This window comes from Bombus flavifrons, chromosome 17 (assembly GCF_040668555.2).
Source record: "Bombus flavifrons isolate JBK064 chromosome 17, iyBomFlav1_principal, whole genome shotgun sequence".
Classification (NCBI taxonomy): Eukaryota; Metazoa; Arthropoda; class Insecta; order Hymenoptera; family Apidae; genus Bombus; species Bombus flavifrons.
Window position 1 is genome coordinate 5,227,625 of NC_138458.1, and position 18,996 is coordinate 5,246,620.

The 18,996-nt window shown below is 38.8% G+C and overlaps 1 protein-coding gene across 11 annotated transcripts in view; it reads left to right on the forward strand.

The window, feature by feature from the left end:
• The window catches only part of Nrx-1 (neurexin 1), a 629,819-nt gene that overhangs the window by 50,929 nt on the left and 559,894 nt on the right, over window positions 1-18,996 (forward strand). Inside the window, exon 1 of one of the 11 annotated variants that reach the window (XM_069131041.1) lies at window positions 6,000-6,387. The exons of the other annotated variants lie outside the window; for them this stretch is intronic. Coding sequence (XP_068987142.1) covers window positions 6,241-6,387 — 147 coding nt within the window. The 5' untranslated portion in view covers window positions 6,000-6,240. Of the gene's footprint in view, window positions 1-5,999; window positions 6,388-18,996 lie in introns of those variants that run through there. 11 annotated transcript variants of the gene reach the window in all.

An 18,996-nucleotide genomic window follows, 5' to 3' on the forward strand; every position in this document is an offset into this window, starting at 1 on the left:
TTCGAAGGATTCGCACGTTCGGCTGCATGGAAAGTGGGCCGCGAGAATGGAGACGGCCAGAATCGTTAGCAGAAATGAAAACAAATTGCCTGGGTAGGCGGCTTCCGAGAGGCGAAGCCGCCGGGCAAAAGTGTGATTTGACAAATGACGTATGATAAAAGCGCGCAACGTTCATTAAAGGAAATGGTCGGTGGCCGGGTAATGCAACTCCGATCATAAAACTGATGCATTGTAAACACGTTTAGGGTTTGCATGTCGCAGCGATATCGGGCGATATCTTCCACGCGAATCGGGTTACAGCTTCATACGCCAACGTCGTTTACAACTTTATGTCCTGCGGGTTAAGTACGCTTTTAACCCTTTCACTGCCAAGATTTCGTGTTTTCCCAGCGCCGTATGCACTCGCCATATCGCGGCCAGCACTTCCCGCCGCTCCATTCAATACCATTTTACGGTTCCCACGTGTGGAACCTCGCGTCTCGTCAAATTATTCGCACGTTTTATTCCGCCACGCAACGTGACGTCAATTTTCCCTCCCTTTGAAATATTCTGCCAGTTAATTTTTAATTAGTTTGCGTCGAATCGAGTAATATTGGCTCGGCAACTAAGTAATTGCGGGGTTTGTCATTGGTTGGTATTGGCAAAGCCCGCAGTCACCTAATTGCCATAGAAGCTGCAGGAGGTGGCTAGGAGAAAGTGTTGTTTGAGATACCAACTTCTTATGGAAATACAAATATGCGAAGAGTGCTTTAAGGAAACACCGTAAGCGCTGAGAAAGAAGTTGCTTGGGGCAAAAGGGAAGCTTATGCCATTAACGTTGCAAAGAAAACTCAGTGATCCATTCGCTTGTTGGCTGGCATAGACAAAGGCCAAGAAACAATTAATTAATGTTTAGTGGCATTTATTGAATTCGAGTATTGTTAATAACTATTTAGAAAGAAAGATCGCACTTCAATTCTAGTCTGTGGTATTTTCATTAGTATGCGGAATATTTTCTACTAACATGTGCTAGGGAAGTGGCATATTTGAAACATCGAATCTATGCAAATTAGAATCACACTGTCACCATTTAGAATATAGCTGTTTCAATACCTTGCTTAGTAACAACTAATACACATAGACAATATTTTACTGGAAGCTTAAAAACCAAAGATTATCAGCTAAATCGTAAAAGACAAAATTTTGCTCACTGCTAAATGCTTCGCTATATAATCAATAGTTTTCTACTTAGAATCTCCTGTTTCAAGAGTGGCTTTCTGAAAAACTTATCTTTCTCAATTTAGTTTATCTTTATTACTCCTCTAGTGTATCAAACATGTGTAGATAATTTTTAGTACGAAGCTAATCCCATCATTTAACCTTCCTTTTGTAAATATTGGAATACAGTTAAATGTACAGTTAAAGCATCGCCGAAAGTGAATTTCCTCGAAAAGGTATCGAATTCTCGCGAGAGCTTGAACAAAATCGGGGAGAATTGAATGGTAAATGGAGAAGTTAGCACGTGACGAACTAGATCGAAATTTAGATCACTTCGGCAAATCGATTAACAAAAATAGTTGTGTAATGCTACGCAATCTCATCTGGAGTCAGTTAACTGTACAGGCTGAGTCACTCGATACTGCTTTATCGTACTCGACGACATAATCTCCTCGACGATATCGAGAACATTTAGCGAAACTGGAAAAAGAATCTTGACGATTCGAGGCTTCTTCAACTCGTGCCGTAGAATTTCAAGAGGACTTCGATACGCGTATCGGGGATCTTGTTTCATAGCAAAAAAACGGAACAAGCGTTCGTCGGACCCTTTCTCGTTCTCTTTACTTTCAAAAATCTGCGATTACGTTGATCTACTTGAGAAAGAAACGACTGTTGCGAAAGAGTACGATTTTCGAGAAATACACAGCTTAAAATTCTGAACTGTAGAAAAATATTGTTGGAAACTCTGTGACATTTCGAAGAAAGCTAAATCCTATTTTATCTTCTCTTTGGTCACAGCTGGAAACACTGTTTCGTATTTATTTAATGCACAACCTTTTGCTTTATTAAACCAACGTTCAATCAACACATTTCATTTGCAATTTTTTCAGTTAATTTACAGTATCGAATACTGTTCTTTTAACATTGTGACTGTAAAAGGAAATTTCAAAAGTTCAACACATTTTCTATTACTATCTCTTCTTTTACCTAGATCTTACAATTTTATGAAGTTTGAAGAAATCAGGGGATTTATAGCATACTAAAATATTATTTTCCTAAATATACAAATTTTATTTTCCCTTTCCTTCATGAAACAACAGACACTTACATTCCACAATAATTGCATTTATACTTTATATTATATATATATATTTATACTTTATATTATAACTTTTAAAGACACCTTCTTTTTGTCAATTTCACGTGTAATTTACTATCTAATTTAGAAAAAAATCCTATTCCTAAAAGCACATCTATACTTTTATTACTTTCTGGTTCTCGTTTCTAAAGGATTACCTAACCCCATTAGTAATAAAAGGAATGATTGATGCAACTGGAATATCGACGTGAATGTCGATATAAATACATAATTTATAACATGCAAGAATCGAATATTATTTCATCCCAATTCAGAGGAGTACAGACCAAAGTTGGATTAAGGTCCTCTGATAGTTATGTACGTACGTAATCGCCTTAAAACATGATGTAAGAGTTGCAATTAGCCACAGCAGCAATAGCAACAATCACACTGGTAAACAAGGTCTCAGCCTTCTAAATTCTAAAGCAATACGTCTTACTTTCAATCAACAACATTAAACTTTACAAAGTCCTTAAGTACTCCTTTAGTATAATGAGAGAAATAGTATAAGGAGGAAAATGTAGTTTAATTTTTAATAAACACTCTCTTCGCGTTTATTGCCGAGCCAATTGTTCTAATTTTCATTTCGTACACTAATGAATCATTATCATGAAACACCACAGGCTTACCGAGTCGAAGAAGTTTCATTCTTTTAGAAAGACACTTGAATACACTTGCAACGATAAATTTTCAAATATTCTTATTACAACAATAATTAAAACCAACAATCCTATATGAATGCAATTTCCTCCATAGAGAAATTACAAGCTGGAATGGAGAATCGGCGTCTGTTCGCTTCAAATCTTTTCCCCTCCAAATATGTTCCATTTCTGTTACTACGTAACAGTCGCTGCAGTATTGCCTGTCGCAAGTATCGACACTGATAGTTAACCAATAGAGCAGGACGACTTTGGAATTCAATTTGCAGACTGGAATCGCACGAGTTTTTAAGTTGTACCGCGTACCAAAGTGGACACGTAATTTCCGTTGGATCGATTAACGGTACACAGCATTTTCAAGAGTGGATTAAAATCCATCGACCTATCGCGTAATATCGGTCGTTTTCTACAAAGTGGATGAAGATTCCCGTGACTACCTTTTGTATTTCACGGCTGTCGAACATCTTTATTGTCGTCGAGCGCACGGTCGCTTTTACATCAACGAGATATTAACGATCCCGAGAAACGAGAGCCGATTGAAATTATCGCATGAGATAAATCGCCATGTATCTCCGCATTCATCTCCAAACAAGTTGCATTGAGAATGCAACCGATGCGATAAACGCCTCGCCCGACGCTTAGAATTTTCTCTACGCTAGCGACCGGCTTATCTCTACGTAATCAATGATATAAAAATATAAACAATAAATAGACCGTGGAACAGTCAGCGAAACAACCGTCGCACTACCCAGTTAAAAATGAAAAAATAACAGGGAAATAATTCGATCTCAACTTCTCCGATTATTTTTCCTCAAAGAGTATAACATTCGACAAAGAATTTGAATAGCCTTTAGAAACGTTGTGGTATAATTGTCGAACAAGGTCGATGAAAATCACAATCGAAGGATGCTAAATATCAGGTTAAAAGGATAATTTATAAAAAGGATTGTCGTATAATGTACGATGTAAGATAAATATTAGAAAAAGCGAAATTAGTAAAAACCGAATTGTCATAACATGTGAAATTTGCAAATGAAAATACGGGAATCTCTTGTATCTATATCGAGAAATATCCATTAAAAGCGTTAAAAATACGCACACAGAGCATCAAACTCATATTGATACCGGATCCATATTTATACGCATACGTTTTAATTCGATTTCCTAAACGACAACGCTCGGTCAAACGTTTTTGTAGCCATCATGGAAACTTTTTCTCTGTGTTTATATTGACAACACTGTCCTCTATATACGCGTGTTTATGAAACTAACGCTGTAAAAATATAACGTCGCCGATGATACGCCTATGTTAAATTACAAATGAAATTAAAAATCTATTTTAATCCAATGGAAATCCGCTAAGCCATGCTTGTACGTTGTACAAACGAATTTTTTGGCACTTCGTGTTTAACAGTTCGGAAATTTTGTGAAAGTATTGGGAGAATTGCAGTCTGTTTGCTATTTTCCAGATACATACTTTTTGCGTACACTATCTCCCCTGTGTATCGTCAATTCTAACGGATTTAACATTAGTTGAACTGAATAGCGGAAAATATGTCCATGAAATGAAAAGAATGAAGATATTAACAAATATATGTAATATGGAACGTCATATTACTAACGTTATTCTAGACACAATATTAATATATATTTAAATGTCATAAAAATACAGTTCTATATACAATACAAGTTAACCAAATTTTTAATTATTGTGTATTAAATCACAATTGATAAGTTGAGATTAAAATGATTATCCTCATCTAAAGCAATTTTATAGTTGTTACTTGTTAATATACCTTAAATTTTATGTACATTTTAAATGTGGTACACAAAATTTAAGTTGCAAAGAATAATAATAAAAATTCAATATTTCAAAACATCTCTTACGATCATAATTAAATATTTTTCAAAATGGCGCACGAGTGTTACATATAGGACCCCTTACGCAATAATTTACCTTTTATGATCTAATAATTTTTCTAAATCTAATAATTTTCGTCAAATAGAATAATCAAATAACTTGCAATTAGTAAAATATCATTTGTTTTATCATCGAACTAGTACAACAGGGAATATATTAATACTGAAAACTTTGGTGACTTGCAAAATTTCACTAATGTAAGATGGCCTCGTATACGATTCCATTAGCTTACAATCTATCGTTTCATCGATCTCAAAATAACCTCATCCTATCAATTATGAATTAAAGAGATAAAATCAATGTTATAACTCACATAAAGCCAATGATTACGACTTCTTTCCAACGATGAACATTGTTTGAAGCACCGAGTCACCAGAAGACGTAAATACCAGTCTGTTACAATCAGCGTACAATGCGTATAATGGCGAAGTAGCGGTTTGTTCTCGAACTTTTCACAAATACACGTATCTCGAAATCGTTTCACGACGAAAATACATATTCGTTTATGCGCGATTTATGTCGCGACGAAATATTAATTTCTCACGGAAAATATCTCGATATCGATTCTTATGCGTCTCTGAAATACGAATTTTACTATTTACTTCGTATAAGCAACACCGTTTTGCGAAATGACGATCGGAAATGTTCCACTACAAACTAGAGGTCGCAATCTCTTTCCGGATTCGTCCTTCTTCCCGGCTCTGTAATTGGCCGATTTCCTGCTGCCATATTTAGTTCTGTGAGAAACGCGGGAACGCGTACGTCGAGAAATTTCGTTCCATAATTTTATTTAACGCATATCGTCAGAAGTTGTGAATATTCAGATTCTCCGGTTATCATCAGTGTATCAACGTTATTAACTCTCAATATCAAATTAACAAGCAGAATTCTTCTTACATAAAGTAAGTCACCTCACGTATACATTGGAAATGACGCAATTGAAAATGTTTCTCTTTTAATTGGAATTATTAATCGAAAGGCAGACATTTTTGAAACTCGTATTGTATCAAGCATTTATTTTGTTATTATTAGCACTCGTTTCTTTTCGTACCATGTTCCATACATATGTATGTATGTTCAAATTCAGTATACGACTCTGTAAAATTCAATTATTATTATTTAAAGAATTGATATTAATTTTATAGTGAAAAATATTATGACGAGGTAAAAGAACATTGATAATTGAAATACTTTAGTGTGTTACTGTGTGTGGTTCGTATTTCACGGGGCACCGGTCGCACCCGCGCTATTTCCGTTCCTGTTTCCGTCGTATAGCGCCACCGATTCGCGGGTCACAACATAACTTTCGACGTTTTTCTGCGTTTATGCGTTGTGTTCATCTGAATGAAAATGTCGCGAGTGTAACTACAAAACCAAGAAAAACAGAAGAAGAAAATATGGGAGAAGGAATCCTACGCTGTAGCAGAACGCCCGTTGTCCATCACGGCTTCGTTCCATGGTGTTTCAACGGGGTAAGTCACCATTTTTAATACATTTCAAGGCGCCTCTTTCCAACTAATTAATTTGCGTTCAATATCGTTTTAATTTCGTATATTCAGAGAAAATATCGTTCTTGTGTATTTTCTAACTCTGTTTAGAGTATAAATTCACCGCGAAAAATAGTTTCTAGAGGTTAGAATATACTACAAAAGAGTTCCATAACGTGTTAATTGTATAGGAGCCTTGCATCATTTGCAATAATTTCATAGAGGAACGTAAATGGCGCTTTTCAAGCGCCATATTGTATGCTTGTTACATGAACTTTCCGAATATCTTACAATTAAATGCTTGGATTACTTACTGTAATAAGCAAGGCAACATTATTTTTGATTTACTGTTAATGGTAGATATAATTTAATTATAAGTATGTGTTGATACATAACGATTATAATCCGTATTATTATCTTATTGTTATGACGTGAATTTTACAAAATTTATTACAAAGCGTTCAGAAATAATATTTTCTTGCCTCTGACTCTGTAGACAAATTACACAGAGAAGATTCTTCTATACTTATAAAAAGACGTCGTTATTAATTCAAGCACTAACGTTTAATTAGCAGTAAAATTTTAATGAAAATTGATAGATACATGAATGAATTGCACGTTAAATTTTAATATACTCTGAGTCACTTCTAAGACAAAGTAATTAAAATTTGTATTATTTGTTGAACCATTAGTTTTACTATCGGGTTCTCATTAATTTATACGTTTTATTAACATTCATGTAGTATAGTAAATCAGCAGGATTAATAAGATTTTCTTATTGCTAGCATCTCTTACCTCGCTATAGCAATAACAGAAGATAAAATCTTCCAACTATTCAATTAAAATTTCTCCAATATACCAACGTTGCGTCGTTCGAGTGTTTATTACTGACATTCCCAGACACAGTCGTCTCTCGTTCGCGTTAACACGATGAAACATTTACGCGCGAACAATTACATTCGCGAATTTACCGTGCGAAACAAAGATACCTGGTTATATAAACGTGTACGTTTGAAGAGTAGGAAGTATCAGGAGCGTAAGAAATGTTTAAATTATACAGGGCATGTTAGGTAAAACGTCTGGCCGCCATTTTGCCATAAGAGCTAAGACAACCGTAGACAGGCTTACGAGGCACATTATGCGGAGATTTGGTAATTTGCATAAAGCGTGGTTCATGCTGTTGATTCGCTGGAAAGAGAGATAGAGAGACAGTTGGCTGATTATAGGATGAATGGGGGAAAGAGGAGACTGGTAGATAGACTGGGGGATGGGAAAAGGGTGGGTGGAACAGAGAGACAGGACTTTAGAGGGTCGAAGAGAAAGGAAGACACTCGGTTCCACAATCGCTGAAATTTCACGCGATGGATCTTATCGAGGCGAATGCATAATTTCGAGGTATAATGCAGTCTTATAGGAACGTTTGCTACAAGGTATGACGGAATGTATTCTTCTTGAGGGACGTCTGATTGCTCGTCGATTGTGTGCTACGCAATTTAGCTTCGCCGGGAATTGATTGACACTTACATTGCTATCCGCTTTCGAACGATCGCAACACAATGAACCAAACGGTCACACGATATTGGCGAAGACGTTAACGCGCTAATACGCGCGATAAGTTTGAGTGTAACCGCGAGCTACGTATGTATGAGTATGAGAGCTATGTATGTATGAGTCACCGTTTAGGCGTTTGATCGTATCTCCTCGTCCGTGTAAGTAAGAGAGTTCTAAAACAAAGTCCAGGATCGCGTTTCGAAATACTAAATTTATTAGCTCTGGATGTCTGCGGGTACAACAGTTACAAGATACTTTGCAAACTTTGTATAGCTTCGTCTCTTTCACTTTAAAATACATGTAACGAGATTGAAACCGCCATAGAGTAAATTCTGATGCAAACGCTGTCTTAAATTCCTATGTATTTCGAGTGAAATTAGGTTCAATAATCCACAAGTAGCGTTCGCAGGTCTTTTACAGCGACAGTTATAATTACCTAATTGAAACCTTGGCTCGTTTCAATTTCAAGCCACTAGAAACGGTAATTCACTTTTGCGAGGTCTCTATTTTTTTTTTCTTTTTTTTGCTCTGTACAGGAGACTTAACCATGAAAATACTTAAAGCTTCTTGAGATCTGTACGTTAGTAACATTTGAATTTGTTTTCAAGGGTCGTCGTATATCTCGCCGACGAATTAATTTCATCACAGAAAGCTGTTACCATCGTCGATATCCCGATACATCGAAGTGGCGTTATTTAAACGAGCAATGGTTTCCCAATGAAATTTCCTTTCGACGAACGCGCTACGCCATCTATCGATCTTGTCCAACTATCGCGAGAGGCCCGGATAGTTGAACAATTGGTTGACGGTTCTATTGTCGCGGGTCTGCTGCCTTAGATCTTCGTTTCAGTGTCCTTAACCTACCGAGTGGAATGGCCACTCGACTTGTCTCTCCTCTCGTCTCACTCCTCTTGTCTCCTCCTTGTAATTCTGTACTTTTGGAGAATCCTTCTGGCTTCCGTTAAGGGAGCGTTCGCTTTCAGATTGCACGGAAACTCATCGCGTTAGATTATACTTGCAGACTCCTCGTCAGATGCTCGAAAGTAGAATCCGATCTGGACGACATTGATTGGAGGATTGATGTGAAAATGGTTGTAACGGCCGCAAGGATGAGGTAGGGCTTGATATTTTTCGTTTGGACTTGAAATCCTTCGGATCTGCTTGACGGATCTGTGTGAAATCGTCAGAGAATCAACTGAAATGTTACATATGCTGCAACATGTAGGCAACAGTTTTCATATTATGTTTCCATTGCATTACAACATAGCAGGTATTAGGAAAGTTAAGAAGACGAATGATTCTGTTTTATCAGAGTTCTTCTCTAAAATCTTCACGCTATAGTTCTAACTGCAAATAATCCACTGAAACGAGATTCGGTATAGAATTACGCGAAACTGAATTTGGTGGCTGGATGCGCAACTCGTAGCACGGGTCACCGGAGCATTTTAATGTCTAAGAAGCAAACTTGCAGTCTATCAGAGGTATCATAATCGAAATCTCTACACAGCGAGTACCTTCCATTATTCGCGAAATCATGGATTCAGCCGAACGGAAGAAGGGAGGAGGCGGCAGGAATATGAAAAGGATTCGAAGCGTTATCCATTATTTCACAGATACGTGGCAACGGTAGCGGCGAAGTAAATCGCGCCAGTTTCATCGGCGATGTAGAATTGCGGCTGGGGGTTGGGTGACTCCTTTTCCAACTCCGTCGCCCTCGTGGCCTCGTCGTCATCCTTTCCTGTCGGGACGGTGGCAATCTTCCTCGTCTTCGACGATCTGAAGATTTCCTCTCGATCTCACGGCAAGATAGAAACGCCGCGTCTCCCTCTTTCTCGAGCGATGGCAAACGTTTCAGGGCACCGCCGTCGTTTCCACTTTACTTCTTCTATTTTGCCCTCTGCCTTTGGACTCATCCTCGATTTCCTCTGTATGCCAGTACGGCCGATGCTTCGATCCCGAAAGAGGAAAGAGCCCACGGCTAGACTTATGGATGAATATGCCCTCTGCCAGTGAATTCATAACGTTCATTTATACACGGGTCAGTAACTCATATCCTTCGACGACGCCCAGATAGACGGACGGTTCTCGTTTCAACCGAGACACAACCAGCCTGCTACACTTTTTCTCCATTCGATTCATCCGATAATGAAGTATCGCCGAGACCGTCACTGCCACCTACATTCGTGTTCATTGCCCCTCCGCGACCTACGACCTCCTTAAGCCCGTTCCGCGCTACCTGGTCCACTCGAGGCTCAACCTATTTTCATCTTGGATCTGTTCCGGCGAGTGGAGCTGGGTAAGAGGAAGCGAACGAGGCCGTAGAAAGATGGTGACTGCATGGGGCGGAGCGTGTTTGGAAACCCTTTTGCGGCGCACTCTGCAGCCAACCTGAAGACAATGGTGCGAGCAATAGCGAAGCGAGCCTGGCGGAAACAGAAGACGAGTTAGATGGTATAAAGCAAACCATGCCAGCCGAGAAGATTCGTTCTCTCGATACGCCCTTCGTCCTCTTTCCTTTCTACCTTTCTCCCCCTTCCACTTTTTCTTTCGTCAATTTTCTATCCGCTCTTTTCTCCCCTCGTCGGGTTACCTTTTAAGCTACTTCGCGCACGGCTGTTCTATTCTCATGGTTACTTATTCTCGTGTTTCTCTCGTTTCACTGTGGACGAGGCTGTATCCCAGTAACTCTACGAGAAGCACACGTCGCTTTCACCTTCTCGGTCATCGCTACTTTTCGGCCAGGCCGTGATGTTTTCAGATTTCTATCTCGCCGTTAGAACACCGTTATCGATATCGGATATTGGTAGCGTAAAAACGTTCTCACGCATTCTTTGGTATCTAAGAAATATGAGAACCTTTTTTTGCAACTCTTTTGGCTTAGTTACTTAGACGGTATATTCCTATTTCTCTTCGTACGTAAAACGATACTCGTGGGAACTGTTTCAGCCACTCGCTAGCTTGTTGTTGTTTATTTTTCACGTAACACGATCTTCAGACATCGCATTAAATTTCGTTATTTATGAAATTTCCTTTATCAATTTAATACTTCTTCGTATTTGCCGTTAACATCATTTCCTTTATTACCGCCCTTCCCACTTTCCTTCTTCCATCTATTCTCATTTACACCTGTTTCGTGTCAAGATTCGCGTTTATTACACACGCCCGGTTCCTCGGAAGGATCCTCGCAAGTCTCTCGCCTGTTCGTGCTCTTTTTGGCAGCTGGCTGCACGGAGAACGTGTGTCGCTACGAAATGGCGGTTTCGACATTTCGATAATTTTCAAGAATCTTAACGGCAAGATCTCGCCTCTGTACTGTTACACCCGAGAAAGCTTCGATCCTCAGTTGAAACTTTCTTGCCGTATATACCACGGAAACTTCGAAGAAACAAGAAAATCCACCTCTTCCGTCAGGAATACACCGTGTATACGTTCCTTCCGGAAGCTGCACTTTTATCTGAGAATTTTCCTCCTGCAACCTCTCATCCGGACGTGGATGCAGCTTCGTACAGATTGTAAGAACGAGAGATTGAAGAAGCAAAAGTGAACTTGTTTCCTTTACAAACATTTCTTAACGATTGTATCGTATAAATAATTCAGCATTATTTTATCGAGATAATGTGTTTCATTAAGTAGTTTCAATTCTTGGAATATTTGGAATATCATTCAAGGAGAGTATTCGGACCCTTTTAAAATGGATTTTTCTCTCGGCTGTGGCCACAATTTGGCGATAATACAATAATACGATATTATTATTATAATTCTCAGAAATTTGGAAATAAGTTGAATATAATTTGTAAACGTCGTTCATCCCAGTAGGTTGATATCGAAAAAATTCTATTGCCTTGGCAACTAAGTGATTGATCATTAGGTGGTAATGACTTAGTTGCCAAGCCGATTAACAATCTAATTTTTCTGGAAACGTTGGGACATAGTTTCGTGAAAATTCAAGAATATCCTAAATTGCATAATTACATAATCAAACGCCAGAATATTCGCTATTCCATACATAAGTATCTCATATATGAAACTATCTTACGAAATACATAACACAAAAAATAAATACAACGTAAACTTCAGGAATTTTTCTCATGACGAAAAAATAAGAATATGCAACAAAATATTACGTTAATATCGCTTAATGTATACATTGAACTGAAAATAACGTTTCGTTCTTTAGTCGTATAGTCTGACAAACTTCCAATATGTTTCATTTATCTACTCTATAATCTACCAGTTTTTGCTTGCATTATGAAATCGATAACCCAAACCGGTAGTTTTTTCAGTATCCGACTACAAAGACATTTTTAATTATACCACGTTAAAATCTTTTCTTTGATGTGGTACAGTGTCTCGCGTTGATAACCACAACGTTGAATTGCATTGATGTAACGTTGTACGTTTGATGTATCACCGTTTCGATACTGTGAACGCTTAATCAGTATGATTGGTCTCGCTACCTTTGACATCGTCTTTCAAGCAGTTGCAATTCCAGCAATCGTTAACATTGGTTAAATTCGCTTTTCAACGCGAAACTCAGGTAAAAATATGGGGCGCAGTGGTGTAAAAACGAAAAGATCATTTGATATCCCTTCGTATCACTTGTAACGTAATTATCTTAGTTCTATTTTACGATATTCCCGTGTTGCAATTTGCAAAAGTTTCTTCAATTACTACGCTCATCAGTAGAATTACATAAATTCATTTTTATGAATTTATGGAAATTCCGAAGACTGAAGAAGAATAAAATATTCAATGTTAGTACAATTACAATATTTAGCAGGTAAAACGAATCTCTGTCTAAGTGCTACTTTCACGTTTACGTTTTACTTTTACGTGTTCGTCAAAATACCAGCTTGTATGAATATGTTCAGTCTTCTTGTTATTATTTTACTACTTGAATTATTGCAAATAATAATAAAATATTAAAAACTCGTATAAATGTATGTGTCCAAATATGTTCCCAAATTGCTCGGATAAAAATTCGCCCATTGAAATTCGTAATTAAACAGAGATACACTCTGCTGTCTCTCTAATCAACGACATTAACGTTACGTCCATTCATCTCCATCGGAATCACAAGCTTGGAGAACAGGTTGACCCAGCAAACAACGCGTTGCAAATGCATTAGCGAAACGAATATTCACCGTGAGATGTCTGTTAGATACTTTTCAAAGGCATTTGTTAAAAAAACGGGACAGGAGGGAAGCAGTGGTTCCGATCACGAAAGGAATTTTCCAACGAGTTTTCTCCAGCTTGTGTTGAGTGTTTTTCGTACTTTCTAAAGAGACCGGTGTACCTATTCCAACCATAAAAAAGCCCGGTTTCGCTCGTTCAACTAAGAGAACATCCACTACTTTTACACTTAACACGGTATGGTAAGCTTCATTCAGCCAGTTACTCTGCTCTCGTCTTCCCTTTTGCCGTGTGTTTCGCCAACTTCGCCGAAGAAGCGAAACTGCGAGTGAAGAACGCGACGCCAGCGCGTATACGCCATTTATGCTCCTCCCCCCAACTGGAAACTTTCAATTACGCTCACGTAGCGTGTCGGTATATCCCAATACCTTTCTGCCTAGAATTGAACCTTCTAAGCTCCTATTCCCAGGGGATCAAGTCCATCTGATTACTGGTAATGGGGTTGTGTTTCGAGGCTGTTCGCTTTCTGCTTAAATCTCTCGGATATTTCCATAATAGAATGTTTGAATCATGGGAAAACCGTGTGACACAGTTTGTTTACATAAGTTACGATGTCCGTGTTGGGAACCTTTCACTTTATGAAATTATATGGGTTGGCAACTAAGTGATTGCGGATTTTGTAATTACCGCCTAATGACAAAGCCTTCCTCCCTTCATATTTCTTCTGTTGAACTTGAGAAGCTGTACATTCAGCGGTGCAACGTCGATACTTGTTCTTCAAGTTCTTAGTCTTCTAGATCTTCAATAAACTTGTGCAAATTTTATGCTGTGTAATGCGTGTAATATATATGTCGAGTTATCATTGGGGTTAGGGGCGTTTAACGAATCTTCATTTGAATTAGCCATTGTTGTTATACGATATAGATGATAGTTAATGGTACAAATATGATTATTACAGTATTTGACAAGTAACCGTGGCGATTAGAGACTCAAAATGCTAATGACAATAATCTTAGGTTCAATAACGAATACACGGTCAACAGGATGGCAAATGCGCTTACTTATCCACAGTCCAAATGGAACTGAACTCACTTGTCCACAGTCCAAGTGGAACTGAACTTACTTGTCCACAGTCCAAGTGGAACTGAACTTACTTGTTCAGTCCAAGTGGAACTGAACTTAATTGTCCACAGTCCAAGTGGAACTGAACTTACTTGTCCACAGTCCAAGTGGAACTCCTCATGTACTTTTCTCTGTACCTCTCTGTATCTCTCGGGTCAACTATATTTTTAAGCAGAGCTATACAACTACTCCATACCTCTGTTAGGTAAAAACGTCCATCCCGTGACCGTGGCTACGTTTAGCGCCAGATGTGTCACTTCAAGCCTAAGCCTAGTGTAACAGATCTCGGGCAAACATAATCGGATTAAATCATAAACGACTAAGTTTTATTATTGAAGTGTAGCTATAATAAAAAGTCTAGACTAAAGTATTGGGGATTTTCCTAAAAATTCCAAAGGAAAGGCCCCGATGTTCTTTCATCTCCGACATATATGTTAATATTATTAGTATATACGTTGATATTATTAGGTCGTTCCGAAAGTTTCTTTGAAAGTTTTACAGGGAAATAATAAATGCACAACGTTCTTTATTTTATGTTATTTTATCGAGTTACTTATGATGCACTTTGATCTCTTAAGATAAAGATCACAACATTCGACAGGTTAGCCTTCACTTTTGTAAATATAAAGATGAATTGTCGTAAAAGACATGTTTGTAAGAGAAAGACAAAAAGAAAGTATATCATGTAACAATATAACAATAATAATATACTGACATGTAATAGCAACTAAGTGATTGCGGATTTTGTCATTAGGCGATAATTACAAAATTCGTAATCACTTAGTTGCCAACCCAATAATTGTGAAACGCTGCGTGCAAGAAACACCGTAGGTGGCAGGATTGGAGAATTTTCATTTTCTATTGCGAGATGTTCTACGTGCCAATTTAAGTGAAATTTCTCTTCTGAATAGTTACGAATAATACAAGAAAAATAAAGAAGAATACAAGTTCCAATAAACGTTAGTTAATCTTTTCCTGCCTTTTGTCTGTCAATCGAATCGAACATCAGCCTTTCCACACATACATTTTCCCTTTTCGTGAATTCGAACTAGTACAAGAAAGACATGTTTCTTGACACTCGCAGTGTTTTCTACGAGCACAATGATACTTGTTAAATCATCCCGAAGAGGACGAAATAATTGAAATAGCATTCAGAGATTGAAATATGAAACTCGAAATTACGAAAGATCTATTCTTTTTCCCGCGTGGCTCGCAGGGTGGGCGAAACTGTACAATGTGATGAAAAGTAAGCGTGAAATGATGGGCGATTTTCCAAGTTTGTTCTGCAGATGAGCGTGATGCACGATTTTTGCGAAAATTCCTCCTGGTCACCGTGTATAACGACGAATAGCTTAGACGCGTATCATCAATATTTTGTTAGTTTCCAATGGGAAAGGAAATTCAATCTGCTCGTTATACAGTAGAAGTTGGAGGCACGATTTATTTGAATTTAATTCGAAGCATGGTTCGAGTTCGTTTGATTTCGTTTCGAAAAAGTTTCATTCCCTTCGATTGTTCCCGTTGTTTGCATTGCAATGATAAATCGTTGGCTAAAACGCGAGCAAAATTTTGTCGAGGCGTGACCCACATTTTGATCCTATACTTTTCATTCTACCGTTTCCTACGCGTTTTATTCTTTCGCTTTACTCTCTGCTCTGCGTGTTCCGCCCGTTACACGTTCGCCAGTTTTGAAACACGTTAAACACAAAATTAATAATCCTTTTGCACAACGACGATCGATGTAATCTTCCCTGGCGAGAAAAGGCAAGAAATCAGCGCAGCGTGAGAAAATCCCAGGCAAAATGTCCAAGCATAATACTGGAAATTTACTTGGAAATCAAATTTCTCCTCGTTTTATTGTCTATGAAATTATTCATTTTATCGGCAAAGGGTTAATCGAATCGTTCTACTCGAAACGTGGCCAATCGATTTCAGCGGTCGCCAATCTACCATTTTAATTAACTTAGCCAATTTCGCCGCTCTCTTCGACCTGATCTATCAAGATCTTAGCGGCAAGGAAATTATACGAATTTTCCCGCCGTACTTGCGCTTCTAATCGATGAATAATTACGTTCCTTGGCAATGTTTGATAGCCGCGAAATTGGGTTACGTCTGACAGAAAAACGACGGATGCGACTTTGCAAAGCAGAGGGGAAGCAGGCTGTGACTCGGCCGCTACGAGAGGGACAAACGAACAGCTGATCGTATTAATTTACGCGAGAGAAACTTTGACGTGGACGAATAGAGCCTACGATCGTATAACTGTGCGAACCGTGGTCCGGTGTCGATGAAATTAATTGAAAACTTGTTTATTTATTGGCCACTCGGCCCGGCATCCGGGCGACCTGAAAGTTTTTAGCGAACGTCGGCGAATCGCCAATATGAGACTCGGTGTACGGGTCGCAGGTAATTGGGAATAGGATTTGGAGCACGAAAATAATTGCTTTCCGGCTACTGCCAGGTGGCTGGTATATGCAGTTACGCCATTTCACCTAAATCTATCGCTTGTCCCGTTTACACGTCGTACTCTTTTCTTCGGGCTTCCTTTTCTTCCAAATCAGAGATATAGCGTCGTGCCTGTAATTGGTCGAAAATCCAGACTCCTCGGCGATCGACTATCGTGTGCTCAGTCGTATGTAACAGATACGATTTGCCATTTTGCCGAATTCAGAGAAAAACAGGGCGAGCATGGAAAATTTTTTTTTATTATATAAACCTGTACCAATGTAATTGCAAGGTTCCTACGATTAGAACGAGACCAAACACGGTACAAGTTGACGCACATTTGCTTATTTAGCTACGTTGACTTATTTTCTTTCGTCTGTTTAACTAGGCAGGTAAATGCGATTCAAACTGTATCGCGTTTCGTCTCGTTTTAACGAGAAAGATCGCACGAATACGCGGCGAAAGTCTAATTCTTAAAAAGCTAGAAATGAACGAGTTTCGTCATTGCCTCGTGGGCAATCGGATTCGGATCAGGTTACACCCTTTGCGGTGTGTCAAAAGCAACTCGAGGGCCAATAGTGAGAATGACGAGCGATCAATTACAAAAGGCAACTAAACAAGGGGAACAAAAAGGCGAGCATTTAGAGAGACACCACCGATTTATTTTGACGAGAATCGACCATGTTTTTGTGAGTTGCTAGTTTTTTCTCCAGAGATCAGTTAATCGCATTGTTGGAGACAATTATGGGATCATTTTCTATACACTTTGATCTTGAAACGTATAAAAATCCTCACCGTTTTTACGTTGCATTCCTGGCAAAGAAAAGAGCACTTTTTTCGTATGAAAGCTTTATTTTGTATTTCTACGTTCGTTGAATAACAAAGCGAAATGTGATACTTTATTTGCCACGCACACTGAGGTCCGAAAAACACGTCGATGTAGATCTCTCTTTCTGCGATATATTTCTTATGGATAAAAGCAGAACAAATTTCTTGTATCACAGAATTACTTTATATTCCACCCACTTGTCCTCCTTGTTAAATAACAAAATGAAAAATCACGCTAAATTCGCCACGTCTAATGCAATGGACTTCTCGGACATATTTGCTATAAATGGAGAAAGAACTATTGCGTGAAAAACTTATTTTACATTTCCGCCAGTTGGCAAATAATAAAATAAGAAATCGCGCTCAATTTGCTACACACATACGTCGGCAACACGTAAAAGCAGACACGTGGAACGAGGGAATTGCTGTTTGTCTGCCAGCGATGTCAGAAAACGAAATTGCAATTGCTACAACGTACGAGCAATCTGGACTGCGCCTGGCCATCGGCTTCGCCACTTTAAAGTTGCAAATCCTTTTGCGGACTTTCGCGGCCAAAGTGTCGCGCAAACGACGAGCAGATCGAAGCTCGACTTTCGCGCCAGTCGGACGGCCAGACGCGATAAAAAGCGTTCTCGCTTAGCGGTCTTGTTCGTGAATCGTCTGACAGGATATTGGAAATTGAAATTGTCATTTTTAAGATCATCGGAATTCCCCAGTAATTGCGGATAAAGACAAATGATTGAGTCAGAGATTAGCGTAAAACAAATAATTGAAATTCAACAGGAAATTGTTTATCGTACGAATTGCTTCTCAGCGTTGGACGAGGGCTCGCGGGACAAGAAAACGCCTTTCGTGCTCGATGCGAATTAACAAAGAAGGTCGATGACCGTTCGAAACGAATAACCGTCGCTCCATCTTCATGTTCCATCGGAAAGTTATTCGCCGCGGAGGAAATTGAAATTTCCAAAATGTATGCTGATCGACTTCAACTTGAATGAAGCTGCCGTAAAATAGCCGATCTTGAAGTTTCGTTTACCCATAACCGGAGAAAGGAAATTGAAATGGAAGGCGGAAGTGCCTTGTTGCTCGGAAACGCATTGTCGATCGAAATGGTTACGCTCGCGAATTACCCGATATACTAAATAGGAAACTGTAATCGGAACTAAGTTGCAGATGACGCTAGAAGAATTCCAAATAGAAACTTTTTTTTTCATTCTGTTGCGCTCCGCTGCGAAAATCTCTACAAGTAGAAATAAAATTTCCTTTAACTCGAATATTCCCCACGCGTCCACGTGCGTTATTTTACCGGTGTGGCTCGATTTTAGAATAGCCCAGACCTCTCGTCATGAGAAATCGGTCGTTCGATATCGTCCCCTTTTTTCTAATTGTCACGAATAATGTAAAACGACCCAAGCTGTGTCTACTTTTTCACCACGCGCATATCAGTGCAAGCCAACCGTTCTAATTGCCATCGTCCGTCGCGTCTGTAACTTTCGCGTTAATCTACGTAGAATG